Here is an 18,711-nt window from a genome sequence, read left to right on the forward strand (position 1 = left end):
TATCAGCATTGGACTTTATTTTATAAACGCAGCCATAACGTCAGGACAAGTATAAAAGGAAAGTGTACATTTTCAGTTGATGATCTGAAGTCATAGGAATGCAGTTACACCATCTAGTGGTGTCGTGGTTGTACTAAAATTAATTTTAGTACAACTACATTTTGCGTCAGGTAAATTTTCATTACATTTTCCAGAACAATACATCTGATTAAAACATTTACTTAAAATGTGAAGGTTTGCAGCCAGCAAAAACATTGTATGTAATAATGTTACGTGAAAAAAACATAACTGTGTTTACTTTGGCTATCAGAGCTACATGAAAAGTAAAATGACTAACTACACAAAGGATATTTCCCAACTGTTTCACACAAAAATAGGTTAAAAGCATGGAGAGTGGATTCATGGTACTGCTTGCTTGCCGTGAATTGCAGGACAATAAAATGGGAGCGTCGGAATGGAATCATTCACATTTAAGAAAAAGCAGGCAGATTGAAAACCAACAAGCACCGGGACAGTTGGGGGGTAAACTAATTCATACCTTATTTTAAGACAAGAATATACAGCACTACTTGCAAGAAGTGTGGAAGAACTGCACTTACCGGTAATTGTAAGTGCAACTGAAAGCATATTAGTATAAAAAGTATAAGTACACCTCTTAATTACATGACTTTCCACCAACAGGGCTTGAAGCTCAATGGCTGCTTTTACACAGGCAGTCTAATTCTGATCTTTTGCCCAATTGTCTGCCAGTGTACACACAGCCTACAAACTATTGAAATCTCAAACATTGAGAAAATTGACAAACTGACAACAGATATACACTGAGTGAACAAAACATTAAGAACATTCCTAATATTGAGTTGCACCCCTCAATTCGTCGGGGCAGGGACTCTTACAAGATGTCAAACACGTTCCACAGGGATGATGGCCCATGTTGACTCCATTGCTTCCCACCGTTGTGTCAAGTTTGCTGGGTGTCCTTTGTGTGGTGGACCATTCTTGATATACAGAGGAAACTGTTTCGCATAAAACACTGGCAGCTACTACCATACCCCGTTCAAAGGCACTTAAATATTTTGTCCTGCCCATTCATCCTCTGAATGGCACACAAACACGTCTCAATTGTTTCAAGGCTTAAAAAAGTATTTCTTTAACCAGTCTCCTCCCCTTAATCTACACTGATTGTAGTGGATTTAACAATTGACACGAATAAGGGATCATAGCTTTTACCAGGTCAGTCATGGAAAGAGCAGGTGTTGTTAATGTTTTGTACACGCAGTGTATAATCTCTGAAGAAATTCTTAAAAACGCAGATTTGTGAATGTAGATCATATTGTTCATTGTTTCACTAAAATCATTTACCAACATACTAGATATGGTGATTTATTTTTTATGTCTCCAAACATACCAGTTTTGATATCACCCATGCGCCAATGTGGCTTAAAAGTTAATGAAAGTAAAATAAAAGTAGACAAATATAAAGTCATGTAAACGCTGTACAACTTTCAGAATTCCCCAAAATATATGATGTGTCTGTTCTAGCTTTGACGTTCCGCTTCCAATCTATATCAGAAGAGATACTTTCGACATGTGTCAGATCCACACCTGCACTCCACCCGAATCCGCTTTTTGGGAGAGCTTGGGAGTCCCGCTAAACTGAAATTTGAGTCCATCCTTGTGCTCTCTGCATCAACTGGATCAACTGCAACGACAATGTCAAGAGCCAAATTCAGCCAAGATAGCCAACACAACTGAGAAACGTGTCCTGGTTCTCACCTGCACCACATAATTGCCAAACTGTTTAACAAGCCAAATATGAAAAGCAGTATTGCCCAAGCATCAAACACTAAAAAGCAAAAACAAAGTTGAATGTTGGAATTTCCAATGCTCACTGATTCCATTGCATTATACAATTTCAAGGTGTGTTACTAAAAAGACAAAAGAGGGTTTACCCAATTGCGCTTGCCTACCTAGCACTGAAAAGGACTGAGTAGCTAATTTGACACATTTGGTGTCCACTGCCCACACCCACCAATGTAGTTAGTCAATGTAGCTAGTAAGTTAACGGCAATTTCTACTAGCAGCAATGGGTGATGGCAAAATGACGGAGCCCATTCATTTTCAATGGAAGGAAAATGACACGCCTAAATGAGCCAGGTGAAATGTGCAAATCAAAGAAAGCGATGCACATATGTTTTGGAAAGCTGGACTCCAGCGATATTGAGGCAAGATTGACAATTGATGCTCACAATAGCGTCCTGCCGGTGCTGTATCGAAGGTTGATAAATTCACTACCTATCACGCTGTGGGCCTGCTGCTCGAAAGAAACACCTACATGGTGATCAACTGTTGAAAATCAAGTGACTTTCAGTTGATATCAACTGTTAGTCACTATTAGTAACAGCAGCTGTATTATCCACCTTTAAAGGGATACTGCAGGATTCTGTTTTTTCCACTTACCCTGTCAAACTAACTTGTGCATACCGTTTATAGGTCTTTGAGTGTAGTATGAAGAAAGTTAGAGCTGGTTTCTTGAGCCAATGCAAACTAGCATTAGCGCAATGACTTCAAAGTACACAGGTACGGTAGCATATCAGAGACAAAAAATACGGTATCCCGGAGTTAATCCGACTCTGGGTAATATCTTGCCAATATCTCTCAGTATCCCTTTAAAATTTAAAATGTCACATTGGGGTCATATTAGGCAGTGGAACATTACACTTACTTTGCATCTTGTAGTCAAAAGTGAGCTCTTCTCCTGCCCTGATGGAGCGTGTTGAAAATAACGCTATCCTCGGGAGCCTCTCATCCAGGTTGTCTATAAACACATTGTATACTTGCAGGTTGGGGTTGCACTGCAAAACAGAGAGAAGACAACTTAAAGGTAAACAATTTAAGAAAGGTCCAACGTAGCAATATCAAATATTTTCTGGGTAAGAATTAAGTATCTCACTGTGATTGTTTTCAATTAAAAAACAGCAAAAAATCTCTGTGATTGTTCTCAAGCAATAATTTAGCGTAGACTTTCTGGGAGTGGTCTGAGTTGGGAGGGGAAAACTGATCATTTGCCGTTATTGGCAGAGCGGTTTAGAACGCTTTCTTATTGGTTTATTAAACTAATTGACCACACGGTGTTGTCAGCATGGAAGGCCAAAACTCGATCCCACCAAACAGCTTTTACACTAAAAGGGCATTAATAATAATTTGCACTGTATTATTCCAACCTCAGTGTGGAAATATATATATAAAAACACGAAAATTCCCATTTTTACTGCACTGGGCCTCTAAGGTCAAAGCATATCTACAGCAATCAATGCTATATTTCAGAATAGCCGAAAGCTTATAATACATTTCAGAACAACACAATTATACTATGATTTTCATTGAGGAAAAAAAAAAACATTTTTGTTCACTATAAATCTTATTCAGTTAGAAAAATTTGGTGCACTTCTTGTTCCGTATGCGAAAGCATATTACACTGCAATACTAGAAAACGTCCATGGGAACTCAAGTGGCATTTTTAACAGCTTCTATTCTGCTGTGTCTACGATGCGTCTGCTTTCACTTGCACATAGAATACCAAAATATACTACTACCGAAAGGTACGACATTGGGCTTCGGCTATTCTGCAGGTATGTTTATTGAAAGGTTAACCCGTATGATAATGTGCCACTCACACTGTGGTTGACAAAGTGGGAGATGTTGCCATGGTTAGCGGCATCCACTGTATAAACGTCCTCCACGTAGTCCAGGTCAAACAGGTAGGTGGCGCCTTGCCGGTCATACAGGTGTCCTCTCTTCTCCGCCTCATCCGATGTGATGATCTGACGGAGGCAGACGAACACACCACTTTAGCAACTGCTCACAAACACCCTGAATAGAAAGTTAAAGTAATCTTCTGTTAAAAAAGCAGACTCCGACACAAACATTTGTCTAATGTCCTTTGTCCATTACTCTAATCCAGGCGTCTGAGACTGTGGGCCACACTTCAGAGAACATCAAAACAACACCCCCCCCCCCATATTTATTTTTTCAGTTGTAAATAGTTGTAATGAATCTGTTAGGGAACCACTATTTTTGGCCACTCCAACCCCTCTTTATAATAGCTAGCTATCTGATTTATTTTCCATTCTATTACAAGGCATGTCATTGCCCCTTTATCTGTTACGCAGTTGCACCAAACTTGTTTTTTTTACTGCGCCACAAGTGTAATTTTAGGAGTTGAGAAATAAACATTGTAGCACTGGAAAGCTGGGATCAATTGTTTTTTTAAAATGTAGCAATCAAAACTTCTTTTAAATGACAAATGTATAAATAACCTAATAAACCCTTAAAAATATATTAAATGCTAGTGCTTCCCTAGGGAGGCACGCCTCACAATTTAATCCAATTTCTTTTTGTGACAGAATAGCTAATTCTGGTAAACGCAGCGGACATGATCGGCCAATAGTTTTTACCCCAAATATTGGCCAATACTTTATATTACTTACCTCTCCAACATACTCCATGACAAAGGTGTTCTTTTTGATGTGCTGTAGTGCACGCACGCCCCAGCCTCGGCCATTCCCAGTCTTGAAGATGCACAGGTCGAACTGAATGCCCTTCTGGACCAAGCGGTTGGAGCAGTCAGGCCCGCAGCTACAGCGGGCGTTACACTCATAGATGGGCTCCCCAGCCCGCACTCGCACCTGGCCCTTGTCAGTGTAGGCCAGGCGGTGGAGGGAGGCCCCGGGGCAGCAGCCGCCGACCGGATCACTAAAGCAGTCCTTACACTCACAGCCGACGGCCATCTCGTTGAGCACGATGCCCTCGCCCACCTTATAGTTAGTGATGTAGGTAAAGTCCCTGGGCGGACCGTCCAGGTCCACCTCGTTCAGGACAAAGATGCGCCCCGGGTGGTTACGAGTCTTGTTCAGGTCGGCTTCCCAGCACTGGAGCCTCTTGCGGAGCTTGGCTTTCTGCACCAGGGTCCAGGCCACGTCCTTGTCCAGCCGCTTGGGGCAGGTGGTGCGTCTCTTCTTCTGCCTCAGCTCGTGCTCCATGTCCTCGTGGAACTGCATCATTAGCTTCCTGCACTTGAGGTTTTTGCGGGGCTCCCAGGTGTTGCTCGACTCGGGGTAGCCCTTCCATTTAACCAGGTAGGACTCCTGCTCCTGATTCACAAAAGGAGACATGACTTGGGTTACATAATATGGCACAATATTAAACATTTTATACATTATGCACACATGTAGTCCATTCGAGAAGTATTCAGACTCCTTGACTTCTTCCACATTGTTATGTTACAGCCTTATTCTAAAATGGATAATTTGTCTTATTCCTCAATCTACACACAAGATCTCATAATGACAAAGCAAAACCAGATTTTTAGAATTGTTTGCAAATTCCTAAAATAAAAAAACTGAAATCACATTTACATAAGTATTCAGACCCTTTACTCAGTACTTTGTTGGAACACCTTTGGCAGCGATTACAGCCTCAAGTCTTCTTTTAGCATCGTACCAAAGCCTGGCACATCTGTATTTGGGGAGTTTATCCCAATCTTCTCTGCAAATCCTCTCAAGCTTTGTCAGGTTTGATGGGGAGTGATGCTGCAGAGGTAAACTCAGCAAAAACAAAAAAGAAACGTCCGCTCACTGTCAACTGTGTTTATTTTGAGCAAACTTAACGTGTAAAGTCAGCCCCCACCCTCCGATCCAACAGTTCCCAGACGTGCTTAATGGGATTGAGATCCGGGCTTGTCGCTGGCCATGGCAGAACACTGACATTCCTGTCTAGCAGGACATCACACACACAGAGCGAGCAGTGCGGCTGATGGCATTGTCATGCTGGAGGGTCACGTCAGGATGAGCCTGCAGGAAGGGTACCACATGACGGAGGATGTCTTCCCTGTAACGCACAGCATTGAGATTGCCTGCAATGACAACAAGCTCAGTCCGATGATGCTGTGACACACTGCCCCAGACCATGACGGACCCTCCACCTCCAAATTGATCCCGCTCCAGAGTACAGGCCTCGGTGTAAAGCTCATTCCGTCAACAATAAAAACAAATCTGACCATCGCCCCCAGTGAGACAGAACCGCGAATCATCAGTGAAGAGCACTTTTTGCCAGTCCTGTCTGGTCCAGCGACAGTGGGTTTGTGCCCATAGGAGACATTGTTGCCGGTGATGTTTGGTGAGGACCTGCCTTACAACAGGCCTACAAGCCCTCAGTCCAGCCTCTCTCAGCCCATTGCGGACAGTCTGAGCACTGATGGAGGGATTGTGCGTTCCTGGTGTAACTCGGGCAGTTGTTGTTGCCATCCTGTACCTGTCCTGCAGGTTCTTTGAGACAGGGTCCTGAAAAGGGGGCGTTTCTTTTTTTGCCAAGTCTATTTTCAGGTGTTTGATCAGTTATGTCCGGGCACTGGGTACTTTGCTTCGTTCCTCTTTCCCTCGATCCTGTCTAGTCTCCTAATCCCTGCTGCTGAAAAACATCCCCATGGGATGATGCTCCCACCAATATGCTTCACCGCAGGGATGGTGCCAGATTTCCTCCAGACATGACACTTAGCATTCAGGCCAAAGAGTTCAATCTTGGTTTCATCAGACCATAAAATGGTATCTCTCGTGTTCTGAGAGTCCTTTAGGTGCCTTTTGGCAAACTCCAAGCAGGCCATCATATGCCTTTCACTGATGAGTGGCTTCAGTCTGGCCACTCTACCATAAAAGGCCTGATTGGTGGAGTGGTGCAGAGCTGGTTGTCCTTCTGAAAGGCTCTCCCATCTCAACAGATGAACTCGAGCTCTGTCAGAGTGACCATTGGGTTCTTGGTTACTTCCCTGACCAAGGTACCTTTCCCCCGATTTCCCTGAGCTGACCGCCAAACCTCTTCCATTTAAGAATGAGGAGACCACTGTGTTCTTAGGGACCTTCAATGCTGCAGAAATGTTTTGGTACACTTCCCCAGATCTGTGCTGCTCTACAGACAATTCCTTCAACCTCATGGATTGGTTTTTGCGCTGACATGCACTGTCAACTGTGAGACCTTAAATAGAAAGTTGTGAGCCTTTCCAAACCATGTCCAATTAATTGAATTTACCACAGGTGGACTCCCGGAAACAGAAGGCACCTGAGCTTACCCGATTGAGTCTCATAGCAAAGGGTCTGAATACTTACAAAAATAAAGTATTTTGTTTTTAATACATTTGCAAAAAAATAATCTAGAAACGTGTGTTTTCTCTTTGTCATTATGGGGTAATGTGTAGATTTACTTTTTTTTTTAAATTATTTTTATCCATTTTAGAATAAGGCTGTAACCTAACAAAATGTGTAAAAAGTCAAGACCAGCTTCTTGAGGTAGTCACCTGGAATGCATTTCAATTAACAGGTGTGCCTGGTTAAAAGTTCATTTGTGGAATTTCTTTGCTTCTGAATATATTTCAGCCTATCAGTTGTGTTGTGACAAGGTAGGTGTGGTATACAGAAGATAGCCCTATTTGGTAAAAGATCAAGTCTATATTATGGCAAGAACATATGAAATAAGCAATGAGAAATGACAGACCATCATTACTTTAAGACATGAATGCCAGTCAATCAGGAACATTTCAAGAACTTGGAAAGTTTCTTCAAGTGCAGTCGCAAAAACCATCAAGTGCTATGATGAAACTGGCTCTCATGAGGACCGCCACAGGAAAGGAAGACCCAGTGTTACATCTGCTGCAGAGGATAAGTTCACTATAATTAACTGCACTTCCGATTGCAGCCCAAATAAATGCTTCACAGTTCAAGAAACAGACACATCTCAACATCAACTGTTCAGAGGAGACTGCATGAATCAGGCCTTCGTGGTTGAATAGCTGCAAAGAAACCACTACTAAAGGACACCAATAAGAAGAGACTTGCTTGGGCCAAGAAATACGAGCAATGGACATTAGACCGGTGGAAATCTGTCCTTTGGTCTGATGAGTCCAAATTAGATTTTTTTTTCAACCTCTGTCTTTGTGAGATGCAGAGTAGGTAAACGGATGATCTCTGCATGTGCGGTTCCCACCGTGAAATATAGAGGAGGTGTGATGGAGCTGGCTGGTGACACCGATTTATTTAGAATTCAAGGCACCTTTAAACAGAGCATTCTGCAGCAATACGCTATCACATCTGGTTTGCACTTAGTGGGACTATCATTTGTTTTTCAACAGGTCAACGACCCAACACATCTCCGGGCTGTGTAAGGGCTATTTGACCAAGAAGACGAGTGATGGAGTGCTGCATCAGAACACCCGACCTCAACCCAATTGAGATGGTTTGGGATGAGTTGGACCGCAAAGTGAAGGAAAAGCAGCCAACAAGTGCTCAGCATATGTGGGAACTCCTTCAAGACTGTTGGAAAAGTATTCCATGTGAAGGTGGTTGAGAGAATGCCAAGAGTGTGCAAAGCAGTCATCAAGGCAAAGGGTGGCTACTTTGAAAAATATATTTTGATTTGCTTAACATGATTCCATATGTGTTACTTGTTTTGATGTCCACTATTATTCTACAATGCAGAAAATAGTAAAAATAAAGCAAACCCTTTAATTACTATGTCTGTCCACATTTGACTGGTACTGTATATACATTCATATTTTATAAAAGAGCAGACCTGCCAACCCTGTCCAACATTTTAGAGTACCAGACCAGAGCAGCAAATTGGAGATTCAAGTCATTGTTCGCTAGAAGAGTGATGTTTCAGCATATGTAAATATGCCTATTGTATTTCTTTGCAGCGCACACAATTTCAGATTTTCAAAATGGATCAAAGCTTAAATCTAATGCAAAGGCATTTTAGAAGCATTGCCTCTTTAGCTAATACCAGACACTCATTCTTTATCGCAGTCTTCTAAACTCCATTTAATGCCAAGATGTTTATGTTTATTTTTGATTATGCTTTTTTGTGACGTGGATCATAATTACAGTTTGTCTATCAGGTCATCGTAACGTTACGTGGAAAATACAATTAATGGGACACAGAATTAAATGTAAATAACACGTAAAAATGCGACTTGTTATTTTTTGTATTTGCATTGAATTTCTTTCACTAGTAAATGCAAGTGAACTGCTGGCACTTTAGAGCCCACTGAATGTCCATTTTATGTTCGCTAACGTTAGCATTAAACAATCAGTGTTTACCCTTCCACAACACACGGCATCGAAAAGGGATTAAGCCACGTGTTTACGTACAGCTGACAGTCAGCAAACTCAGCATCACAACAAACGGGAGGAGGGGCAGACACGGGGTAGCTACGTCGAATAATGAGGTATTCATCTCCATGTCTGTTGACACAAACTCCATACATGTCTGTGTGTTGCAGCTCCAGAATCAGGATGTTAGATTTACTCAGTGAATGTATTTATTAAAATGTTGAAAAATAAATATCAGGCCCTATTCATTTCTGCACACTTATAACTCAGATCTTGTTACCTGCGTACATGGACTAATTTCGTAGTTGGTACACAAAATGTCTTGACAGGTCTGAAAGTGCTTTTTGCATATACAGTTGCCCAAGTTGCTAACAGTTGGTTGGCCAAAGATGTACTGTTAAGGAGTGTAGGCTAACCGACTCCTTTAATGTCCAAGGACCTTTATACATGTTATGTTCAAAGGTAAACTGGGTCTGGCAGCCAAAACAACTAAGTACTCCATCTAAATGTGAAACAATTCTCAATTGCGATACTGTTCTAGAACCATAAAGTCCTCTACTTTCATGACACATCAAAATAGTTTATAAAATATATACACGTATTGTACAATGTTTTAACAGTTGCAGCCAACAGGACATCACTTTTCTGGCATCCTTCTTACATTACACCCAGGTGTTCAGAGACCCTAGATAGCCAATTAAAACAGGTTGGAAATATGACCGTGTGGTGGGCCGTGTTAAAAGGTCAATAGTAATTAGTAGACAGAGCGTCGGGACAGCATGTGGGAATATCCCCCGGACTGCAGATATGTTAATAGACGGTATATGTTTAGCATTAGGCTACCGTCTATGAATGGGCTAACAGTTGGCCACACACAGACACAGATTAGGGCTGGGAATTGCCATGGAACGCTCAATACAATATTATCACGATACTTAGGTGCCGATACGATATGTATTGCGATTCAATATTGTTATTTTATTGCGATACAATGTTCCAAACATATTACTCACCATATGTCTGCTGCAGAGGGACACAAGAGAGAGACATGATAAGAGTTTGGCTCAGTCATGGCAATAAGTGTTGAAAACAAATTGGCTCCCTATTTAAAAAGATTGAGAACAAGGAAAAATACTGGTGTTTTGGTGCAGGTACAGCCAACTAGCACAAAAATAATATTGCAATGTTGTCAAAATGATATAAAAAATATCCTGATTTGTAACTAGCATTTTTTTCCCCCTCATCACTAATATAGATCCTATATGGTCACATGCCTGTAGCTGTAAATTCTGGATGATGATCTGTTTCCATGGACTGCTTTATGGACTGTGGCTTTAAAAAAACAAAAGTTTAAATTAATCACCAACTGAAGGTTGCAATTCTTGAGATAACTCCAGGACTTGCGTCAGGCTTCATAGTCCCTTGGAGAAAGAATTCACTCACCTTAGACTTCTTGTAGTCACAGAGGTACTCAACCTCATAGTCATCGATGTTATGCTTGTTCACCCGTAGCTGTTTACAATGAAGTCTTTCCCTGCGGCAGACAGCCTGCAGATCGTCCAAAGACAGCTTGCAGGATACGCTACAACCTGCAATTGTAGCCACCATGTTTAGCTAGCTACGTTACAAATAAACGAGAAAAAAAGACATTCAGCTTGAGTATTCTTATTTGTAATTGCAAACACTGCCAGACAGTTCCACAATAAAGACAGTTTGAAGACAGGCAGAAACGGCTCATCCAATAGAAATCCCTGATATCGCTTGTAGGCGATGTCATGGCGAAGGTAGCAAGTTAAGCTCATGCGCAGAAATACGTCACCGGGTATAACGGTTGTTTTGTGCCGAACTGCGCGGAAAATGAAAGCGTGTCAGTGTCACGAGATTGGATTAATAAAATGTTCAACCACTTAAGACATTCCTTCGAATCTAGGTTGTGTCTTTAGATAGACAATTAACTACGAAGGAAGAATTCTTCACTTATCAAAACTCCAGCCTGGTCTACTTGGTCTGTTTCGCTAGCGTGCCTGGAAGTCTCGCGATGTTGCGCCCCTGGTTTCAGAAACTGTGGTTCTTCAGAACAAGGTCTGTGTTTTGGCGCGCTAAATGATGTTTGCAAGCAAGTAGGGCTGTCAGAAAAACACGCGAATTTTCATAAAATTGACGCGTCCTAATGACACACAGCTTGCTAACTAGCTAGTTCTTGGGCTACTTTAGTTAGCAAAGTAATTACTCCATATCCGCTTGCATTCGTTTGGCTTTTTAAAAGTTAACGGTATCAACTTCAAGCTGTTAGTACTAAAAAAAAGACCACACAATCCACATGTGCAGATAGTTCTGCCTACTCAAACATCGTTCTTCCTTTAACCTGGCTAGGTAATCTACGACAAGCGTGCGATAAAGGTCGCGGAATTAAGTGCAATATTTTAATTTCAAACAGCAACAACATGCAAGAAACACAACACATATAAGTATTAACTTCCCACTCTCCTTTACCTTCCAACTCTTCCGCCATGTTTACTGCGCCGCCAAAATTGAACAACCCTTCGATTGGGGGAAATTCTTTCGAGGAAGCAGCTGTTCTATGCTGTTGATTGGATGCAGAATATTCTAGCGGTATTTCTATTGGAGCAGAAAAAGCTCTGCGACTGCAAAACTTTGCAAATATGTAATCGTTTTGCAAGATCAGCAAGGTATGGAAAAAAATAATAGTAATTCACACATGTTCAGCGAATATTGGTGGAAAAAATAAAACATATCCTTATTTATGAATTAAATCATTTGAAATGTGTAACACTAGAGGGTGCAGTAGACACACCATTTCAAAATTGGCTCTATTACATGCATGGGAATTGAAAATCAAATCAAAGTGTATAGGTCATGTACACATTGTTAGATGTAATTGCGAGAGTAGCGAATCACTTGTGCTTCTAGTTCCGATAGTGCAGCAATATATAACAAGTAATCTAACAATTTCACAACAATTATCTAATATACGCAAATCTAAGTAAAGGAATGGAATAGGAATATATAAATATATGGATGAGCAATGACTGAGCGGCTTAGGCAAGATGCAATACAAGGAATAAAATATACATTTGAGATGAATAATGCAATATAAGTAAACATTATTAAAGTGACTAGTGATACATTTATTCAAGTGGCCAATGATTTCAAGTCTGTACATAGGCAGCAGCCTCTCTGTTAGTGATGGCTGTTTAACAGGCAGTGGTTCGGGGTGGTTGTTGTCCTTGATCTTTTTGGCCTTCCTGTGACATCGGGTGCTCTAGGTGTTCTGGAGGGCAGGTAGTTTGCCCCCGGTGATGCGTTGTGCAGACCGCACAACCCTTTGGAGAGCCCTGCGGTTGTGGGCGGTGATGTTACCGTACCAGGCGGTGATACAGCCCGACAGGATGCTCTCAATTGTGCATCTGTAGAAGTCTGAGGGTTTTAGGTGACAAGCCAAAGTTCTTCAGCCTCCTGAGGTTGAAGAGGCGCTGTTGCACCTTCTTTACCACACGTTCTGTGTGGGTGGACCATTTCAGTTTGTAGCCAGAGCAGTGCTTGATTTAGGATGAAAGTAGTGCAAGAGCTGTCTTTTTCCAAGTCTGTCTGTCTAGACTATGTTCACCGAAATTCGCAACTTACATTATGCTATAGAGACCTCTGATTATTCAATGTTAAAGGGTTCATACACATTTTATGACTTTTAACCAAATGTTCATGACTATTATAGCCTACAGCGTCTGATCCCATGTAGGCCTACCATCTCCTGCTGTTGTGCCCTTGATCAAGGCAAGGCACTTAACCCCCCCACAAAGTAGAACTGCACTGTTAGTCACATGTTGTCAATCCTCCATCTGGATAGCTCCTGGGTGTGCAGGCTTGGCTTTTGATCCAGCCCTGAAATACCCAAGTTCGCTTATCAAGGTCGTGTTGAGCAGATTATGTTTAGGCTACAATGTCGTTAGAGCAGGGCTTGAACAAAAGCCTGCACACCCAGTAACTATCCTGGAAGATGGTTGCCACCCTTGACATAAAATATTGCATTACAACATCAATATTTTTCAATATTATCTTTATAACATGATTCACTCATTGTTTATATATAAGGCAAAACATATTAATGTTTCAGGGGAGATCTATGCACGGCACGTTATTTGTCAATTATGATATTTGTCGAATATTTTTAACATTGTCGCAATTATGACTATTGTTTAGAGGGGAATCACAGCTTTCCAATGGTGCAGATTTATTTAGGTCAGTGGAAAGGCGACAACTACTTTAATGATTGGTTAGCTGCTACAAGTTATGTTTTGAATTGGCTATCTAGATACTGTCATTATTTTATACCTGCAGCTGAAATGTTGAACTCTCCTCTTAGGCAACAGCCAACTTGCACTGGCACACACAGATACGCACTGAAGAGTCATTCCGATAACGGTTGATATGTAGATTTTTAAGTGATTGATAATATTTAAATGTGTCTAAATGAATTACATTAACAAGAGTATGACACTAATTTCCATTACTTTTCATAACCTTATAAACCCTAATTTGACAACTTGGAACAGCACATCATGCCCATTCAGGTTGGCGCCTTTTCAATATGCACAATCTCAAACAGCCTACTGTCATGCACAGATTCACAGCCTCGCAGCAAATAAACTTGAACAATGCCGAATCAGAAAATGAATGCCCACTCCCCATAGTGCCCCAGAGTGGAGGTGTCCCATAAAACAAATGGTGGAAAAATGATTGGAACCATTTCCCTGTTTGACCGCTAGGTTTTATGGGTATTGTTTGATTTGATTTGATTTGATATTATCATAGCCGCGAGAACTAAACTCAGCAAAAAAAGAAACGTCCTCGCTGTCAACTACGTTTATTTTCAGCAAACGTGTAAATATTTGTATGAACATAACAAGAGTCAACAACTGAGACAAACTGAACAAGTTCCACAGACATGTGACTAACAGAAATTGAATAATGTGTCCCTGAACAAAGGGGGGATCAAAATCAGAAGTAAGTCAGTATCTGGTGTGGCCACCAACTGCATTAAGTACTGCAGTGTATCTCCTTATGGACTGTACCAGATTTGCCAGTTCCTGCTGTGAGATGTTACCCCACTTCCACCAAGGCACCTGCAAGTTCCCGGACATTTCTGGGGGGAATGGCCCTCGCCCTCACCCTCCGATCCAACAGGTCCCAGACGTGCTCAATGGGATTGAGATCTGGGCTCTTCGCTGGCCATGGCAGAACACTGACATTCCTGTCTTTCAGGAAATCATGCACAGAACGAGCAGTATGGCTGGTGGCATTGTCATGCTGGAGGGTCACGTCAGGATGAGCCTGCAGGAAGCGTACCACATGAGGGAGGCGGATGTCTTCCCTGTAATGCACAGCGTTGAGATTGGCTGCAATGACGAAAAGCTCAGTCTGACGATGCTGTGACACACCACCCCAGACCATGACGGACCCTCCACCTCGATCCCGCTCCAGAGTACAGGCCTCGGTGTAGCGCTCATTCCCTCGACGATAAACGCAAATCCGACTATCACCCCTGGTGAGACAGAACCGCGACTCGTCAGCAAAGAGCACTTTTTGCCAGTCCTGTCTGGTCCAGCGACGGTGGGTTTGTGCCCATAGGCAACGTTGTTGCCGGTGATGTCTGGTGAGGACCTGCCTTACAACATGCCTACAAGACATTGCAATTTATTGCCCTGGCCACATCTGCAGTCCTCATTCCTCCTTGCAGCATGCCTAAGGCAGGTTCACGCAGATGAGCATGGACCCTGGTCAACTTTCTTTTGGTGTTTTTCAGAGTCAGTAGAAAGGCCTCTGTAGTGTCCTAAGTTTTCATAATTGTGACCTTAATTGCCTACTGTCTGTAAACTGTTAGTGTCTTAATTAACAACTGTTCCACAGGTGCATGTTCATTAATTGTTTATGGTTCATTGAACAAGCATGGGAAACAGTGTTTAAACCCTTTACAATCAAGATCTGTGAAGTTATTTGGATTTTTATTAATTATCTTTGAAAGACAGGGTCCTGAAAAAGGGATATTTCTTTTTTTGCTGAGTTTAGCTTGGGGGATAGGGGTTCTGCAAATGTTATCAAAGTGAGGGGGTGGGGCACCCTCAGCACCCCTACGTCCCGTGGATATGGGTATTATGACTCATAATGTAGTACTCTATTTTTATTCAATGCAGATCCGGTATGCAATTCCCCAAAAATTAGTAGTGCCGATACAGCGCTCCGGCCCAAGTCGAGCACCGAGCCAGAGTTAACTACTTAAAATATTTTTTACGTTTTAGTTGATAATATGAGACTTATCTTTGGTATCAATGTACTTCAGAGGGAAGGCTAGGCCAGAGGCATACTGTGTGTGTGGTTTGAGAAGCTCATGGAGCAAATACCATCTACTCCAAGGAACAGATTCTATTAGTGTTTACTTTGTATTCAATATTACATGAAATGTACCCATTAAGGTAATCAAATTAATTTCAAACTCCAAAGGTTTATTGTAAGTTTTGAGAGAAGGCATGAGAGACTGATGAATACCTCTGAAAGTATTGTGTAATAGGCTTTAAAAAAATGTATTGGCTTTTTGAGATAACATTGCAAAACAAAATGTACTGGGCATGCTCGATATAAAATGTAGGCAAGAAATTATGAGTAGAACAAAAATATCCTACCACACCATTAGCTACCATCTTCATTCAGCTGAGGAATGAATAAATGCATGATCTCAAAATACATAAAAATAAAAACTGGGCAAGGTACTACCTCAAGCGGTGTGGTGTCTCTCTTCCATTTCCTGGAGGTGACCCATGTTGCTCTCCTGTTAGGAGATTCCAGGACAGTCCATTCCATAGTGTCATACAACAGTAACATCCCTAGACTCCGCAAAGTTGATGTCAGCAGTAACAGTCAGTTTGGACAGCTCCAAAGTGGCACTTTCATCAGTTACCTTCTCTGGCATCATCTTTTGACGTCTGGGTTGAAGAGGGAAAGGGAAGCGATCCAGGGAGGCGTGTTCGATCTTCCAGAGGCTGTCCTCACTGCTGTCACTGTTATAGTCGGGATTGGAGACACCAGCGCCGCACCAGCCAGGCCAGGGGTTCTCCCTGAGTGGCACCACGTCCTCAGTCTGAACTGCCTTCTCCAGTAGCATACCTCTGTGGGGCCTCTCCTCCAACCCAAAGGTCTCCTCCGGACTGGGCTCCACCTTACGGAACGTGTGGCGGGCAAAGAGGCATATGCAGAACATCTCCACAATCACAGAGTAGTGGTAAATTACTGAGAGAGGAAGAGAATAAAATAGATGTCACATTGATCATTTCCTAATATGCATTTCTCTCCACTGTAACAATATTGACATGGAGATGATATCGGGAGGGAGATGTATGGGGGATAAATTCCATCACGGTGCACTTACACTGGGAACGCATGAGAACAGAGAAGGGAGGGGAGCAGGGCACCACCTCCAGGGCCCCCATGGTCTCCAGGATTCCATTCTGAAGGCCACACAGCACCAACACTACAATGATACAGACAAACTTGGCCCTCAGCCCATAGCCAGGCAGAGCCCTTTTGGTGGCCTTGTAAAACAGCAAGTGGCCATAGAAAGACAGGAAGGTAGACACACTTATGATGGCATTCACGTACACATTGAGATTGACAGAATCCACCTGCGAAAAATGACATGGGTATGGTTGAACAAATAGCAGCATCTACTTGTATAATTAACTCATTGACTTATTAACCACGGACTCACCTGGTTAAATTAAGGACACACAGAGAATGGTTATAATGCAAATATGTCTTGCAGTATATGCTTGCCACTCACATGTTCATAGTCATACTGCTCATCTGTCCAGAGGACCAGAGTGACAAAGAACAGGATGGTTCTGACCACAGACAGTTGAAGCACAGCAGCCATCATCCACCCCAGGCTGGTCCTATGGAGGGGTAGTGGGGTGGGGGCGATTACAGCGATATATTGTGTATTCATCATTAATACGATAATGGCAACTATATTGTGCATTTACCAATATTGCAATATGGGGCAGTTACAGCAATATATTGTGTATCTATCATTATCACGGTACGGCAATATCTTATGAATCTATCATTATCGCGATATAGATGTGCATAAGGACATCCATTGGTAAAGTACCTGTTGATTGCTATCATAGGGAGGCAACAGCAGCAGCAACATGGGAATGGATCTGGAGAACCCTGCTCTCCAGCTAAGATCTCCAGCATGCGGGCCTTTCCCCCAAAGAAGTCTGTGATGAGCCCCATAAACTTTAGCAGAGTGATTGAGTGGTACCTTGAGAGAAACAGACAGACGGAGAGCTAAGTTTGTTTTACTGGAGGTTTTTAGCACAGAATGACGTGAATAATGTTTCCGTCAACTTTAAGTTCGTACGCAAGCATTGTGATGGTGAAAAAAATGGTTGTACTCGATACTTACAGAGAAGCTATGAAATTACAAAGTGAGGAGGAGCGAGGAACATACAGTGCAATGATGGAGGTTAATCCAAAGACCTGACCGAAAGAGAATGAGTGAAGTTGGACAAAATTTACAAATACTTATCAGATTTTAAAAAAAAAAAAATGTGTGGCAAAAAGGAGGTGTCCCTTTACCGGGTACATGCCCAGTATCCACAAGTAGAGGCACCGGCGTCTGGAGGAGGGCACGTGACGCAGGAAGAAGCCCACCTCTTCTAGGAACAGGGCCAGAATGATCACAGCAAAACCGGCAGGAATGATAAACAACCAGAGCTCATCCTTGACCACTGAGGACAAACACACACAATACATGGACGAGTGGTGGGACAGATCATATACAACACAGACTAGAAGGACTGGTGTAGCAGAGGATGACTCAGAATCTAAGACGACAAACACTAATATTGCACATAGACAAAGCATTAAAAAAAGCATTGCGCAGTTTTGGGCATTTTTTCACTTTCTGGTGCCTTCAAGCACAGACCTATCACACAGAACCTAATGTGTGTCAGATCCAATGAACAAAAAAAAATAAAGTAATCTCTGGCCAGTCAATAACATAACCAATATAGTTTGTGTGAATGCATAAATGCTGGTCTTACCCCTGAACAACTCCCATGACAGTGGGATCTCTGCTCCTAACCAGCTGCAGTTGTCACCTCTCATCTTCTCAGGGAGTACAGTTCCTACGACCAACAAACATCACAAACGCCAGACTCATGAATAGAACAGAATCTAGAGTAGGCTTTCTATAAAACCAGATTTCCGTCACATAATAGGAGGGACAATTAAATTTGAACTGGCTGACCTCCTATAGAAAGACTGATTGTTTTTCTGTTCTACGAAGACGGACACTTGGTGAGTGTCTTGTCAGTTCCGTGTTTAGGTGGCATCATTGTCTGAACGATTCCTTTCCGATAGCAGTGAGTAATGATTGCCTAAACACAGGTAAACCGACAGGTAGGGAGCCAAGTCCACTCTGGAATGTGTCAACTTGTGTTGTTTCTGAACCGACCATGAGGGGGATCCAAACAAG

General features: G+C 42.2%; 2 protein-coding genes across 3 annotated transcripts; both read right to left on the reverse strand.

Annotated features, from left to right (window-relative positions):
- LOC118361267 (histone-lysine N-methyltransferase SUV39H1-like) lies at positions 1 to 11,760 on the reverse strand. Of its 2 annotated transcripts, none has more exons than XM_035741068.2 (6): positions 11,652 to 11,760; positions 10,602 to 10,747; positions 4,491 to 5,153; positions 3,678 to 3,824; positions 2,726 to 2,855; positions 1 to 1,702 (listed from the first exon to the last, which is right to left on the reverse strand). In XM_035741068.2, the coding sequence occupies exons 1-6, from the start codon at positions 11,668 to 11,670 to the stop codon at positions 1,569 to 1,571; spliced, it is 1,239 nt and encodes a 412-aa protein (XP_035596961.1). In that variant the 5' UTR covers positions 11,671 to 11,760; the 3' UTR covers positions 1 to 1,568. The 2 variants fall into 2 exon arrangements, with proteins under 2 accessions (XP_035596961.1, XP_035596960.1); XM_035741067.2 differs by having other exon boundaries at positions 10,602 to 10,776; positions 11,652 to 11,749.
- Positions 11,761 to 15,738: 3,978 nt separating this feature from the next.
- Positions 15,739 to 18,589, reverse strand: LOC118360426 (organic solute transporter subunit alpha-like). The gene is made up of 8 exons (XM_035739679.2): positions 18,484 to 18,589; positions 18,278 to 18,361; positions 17,811 to 17,962; positions 17,638 to 17,711; positions 17,338 to 17,493; positions 17,008 to 17,119; positions 16,597 to 16,849; positions 15,739 to 16,457 (listed from the first exon to the last, which is right to left on the reverse strand). The coding sequence occupies exons 2-8, from the start codon at positions 18,339 to 18,341 to the stop codon at positions 16,036 to 16,038; spliced, it is 1,233 nt and encodes a 410-aa protein (XP_035595572.1). The 5' UTR covers positions 18,342 to 18,361; positions 18,484 to 18,589; the 3' UTR covers positions 15,739 to 16,035.
- Positions 18,590 to 18,711: the final 122 nt, after the last annotated feature.

Source organism: Oncorhynchus keta, chromosome 28, assembly GCF_023373465.1.
Source record: "Oncorhynchus keta strain PuntledgeMale-10-30-2019 chromosome 28, Oket_V2, whole genome shotgun sequence".
Classification (NCBI taxonomy): Eukaryota; Metazoa; Chordata; class Actinopteri; order Salmoniformes; family Salmonidae; genus Oncorhynchus; species Oncorhynchus keta.

Coding starts and splice junctions, on each gene's coding strand:
- LOC118361267 (XM_035741068.2), bottom strand. Junction 3,825..4,490: donor TCATGGAGTATGTTGGAGAG/GTAAGTAATATA, acceptor TGCCTCCGTCAG/ATCATCACATCGGATGAGGC. Junction 2,856..3,677: donor CCCACTTTGTCAACCACAGT/GTGAGTGGCACA, acceptor TCTGTTTTGCAG/TGCAACCCCAACCTGCAAGT.
- LOC118360426 (XM_035739679.2), bottom strand. CDS start 18,341: ATGAGAGGTGACAACTGCAGCTGGTTAGGAGCAGAGATCCCACTGTCA. Junction 17,963..18,277: donor GTCATGGGAGTTGTTCAGGG/GTAAGACCAGCA, acceptor GTTTGTCCTCAG/TGGTCAAGGATGAGCTCTGG. Junction 16,458..16,596: donor TGTTCTCATGCGTTCCCAGT/GTAAGTGCACCG, acceptor TTCCTCTCTCAG/TAATTTACCACTACTCTGTG.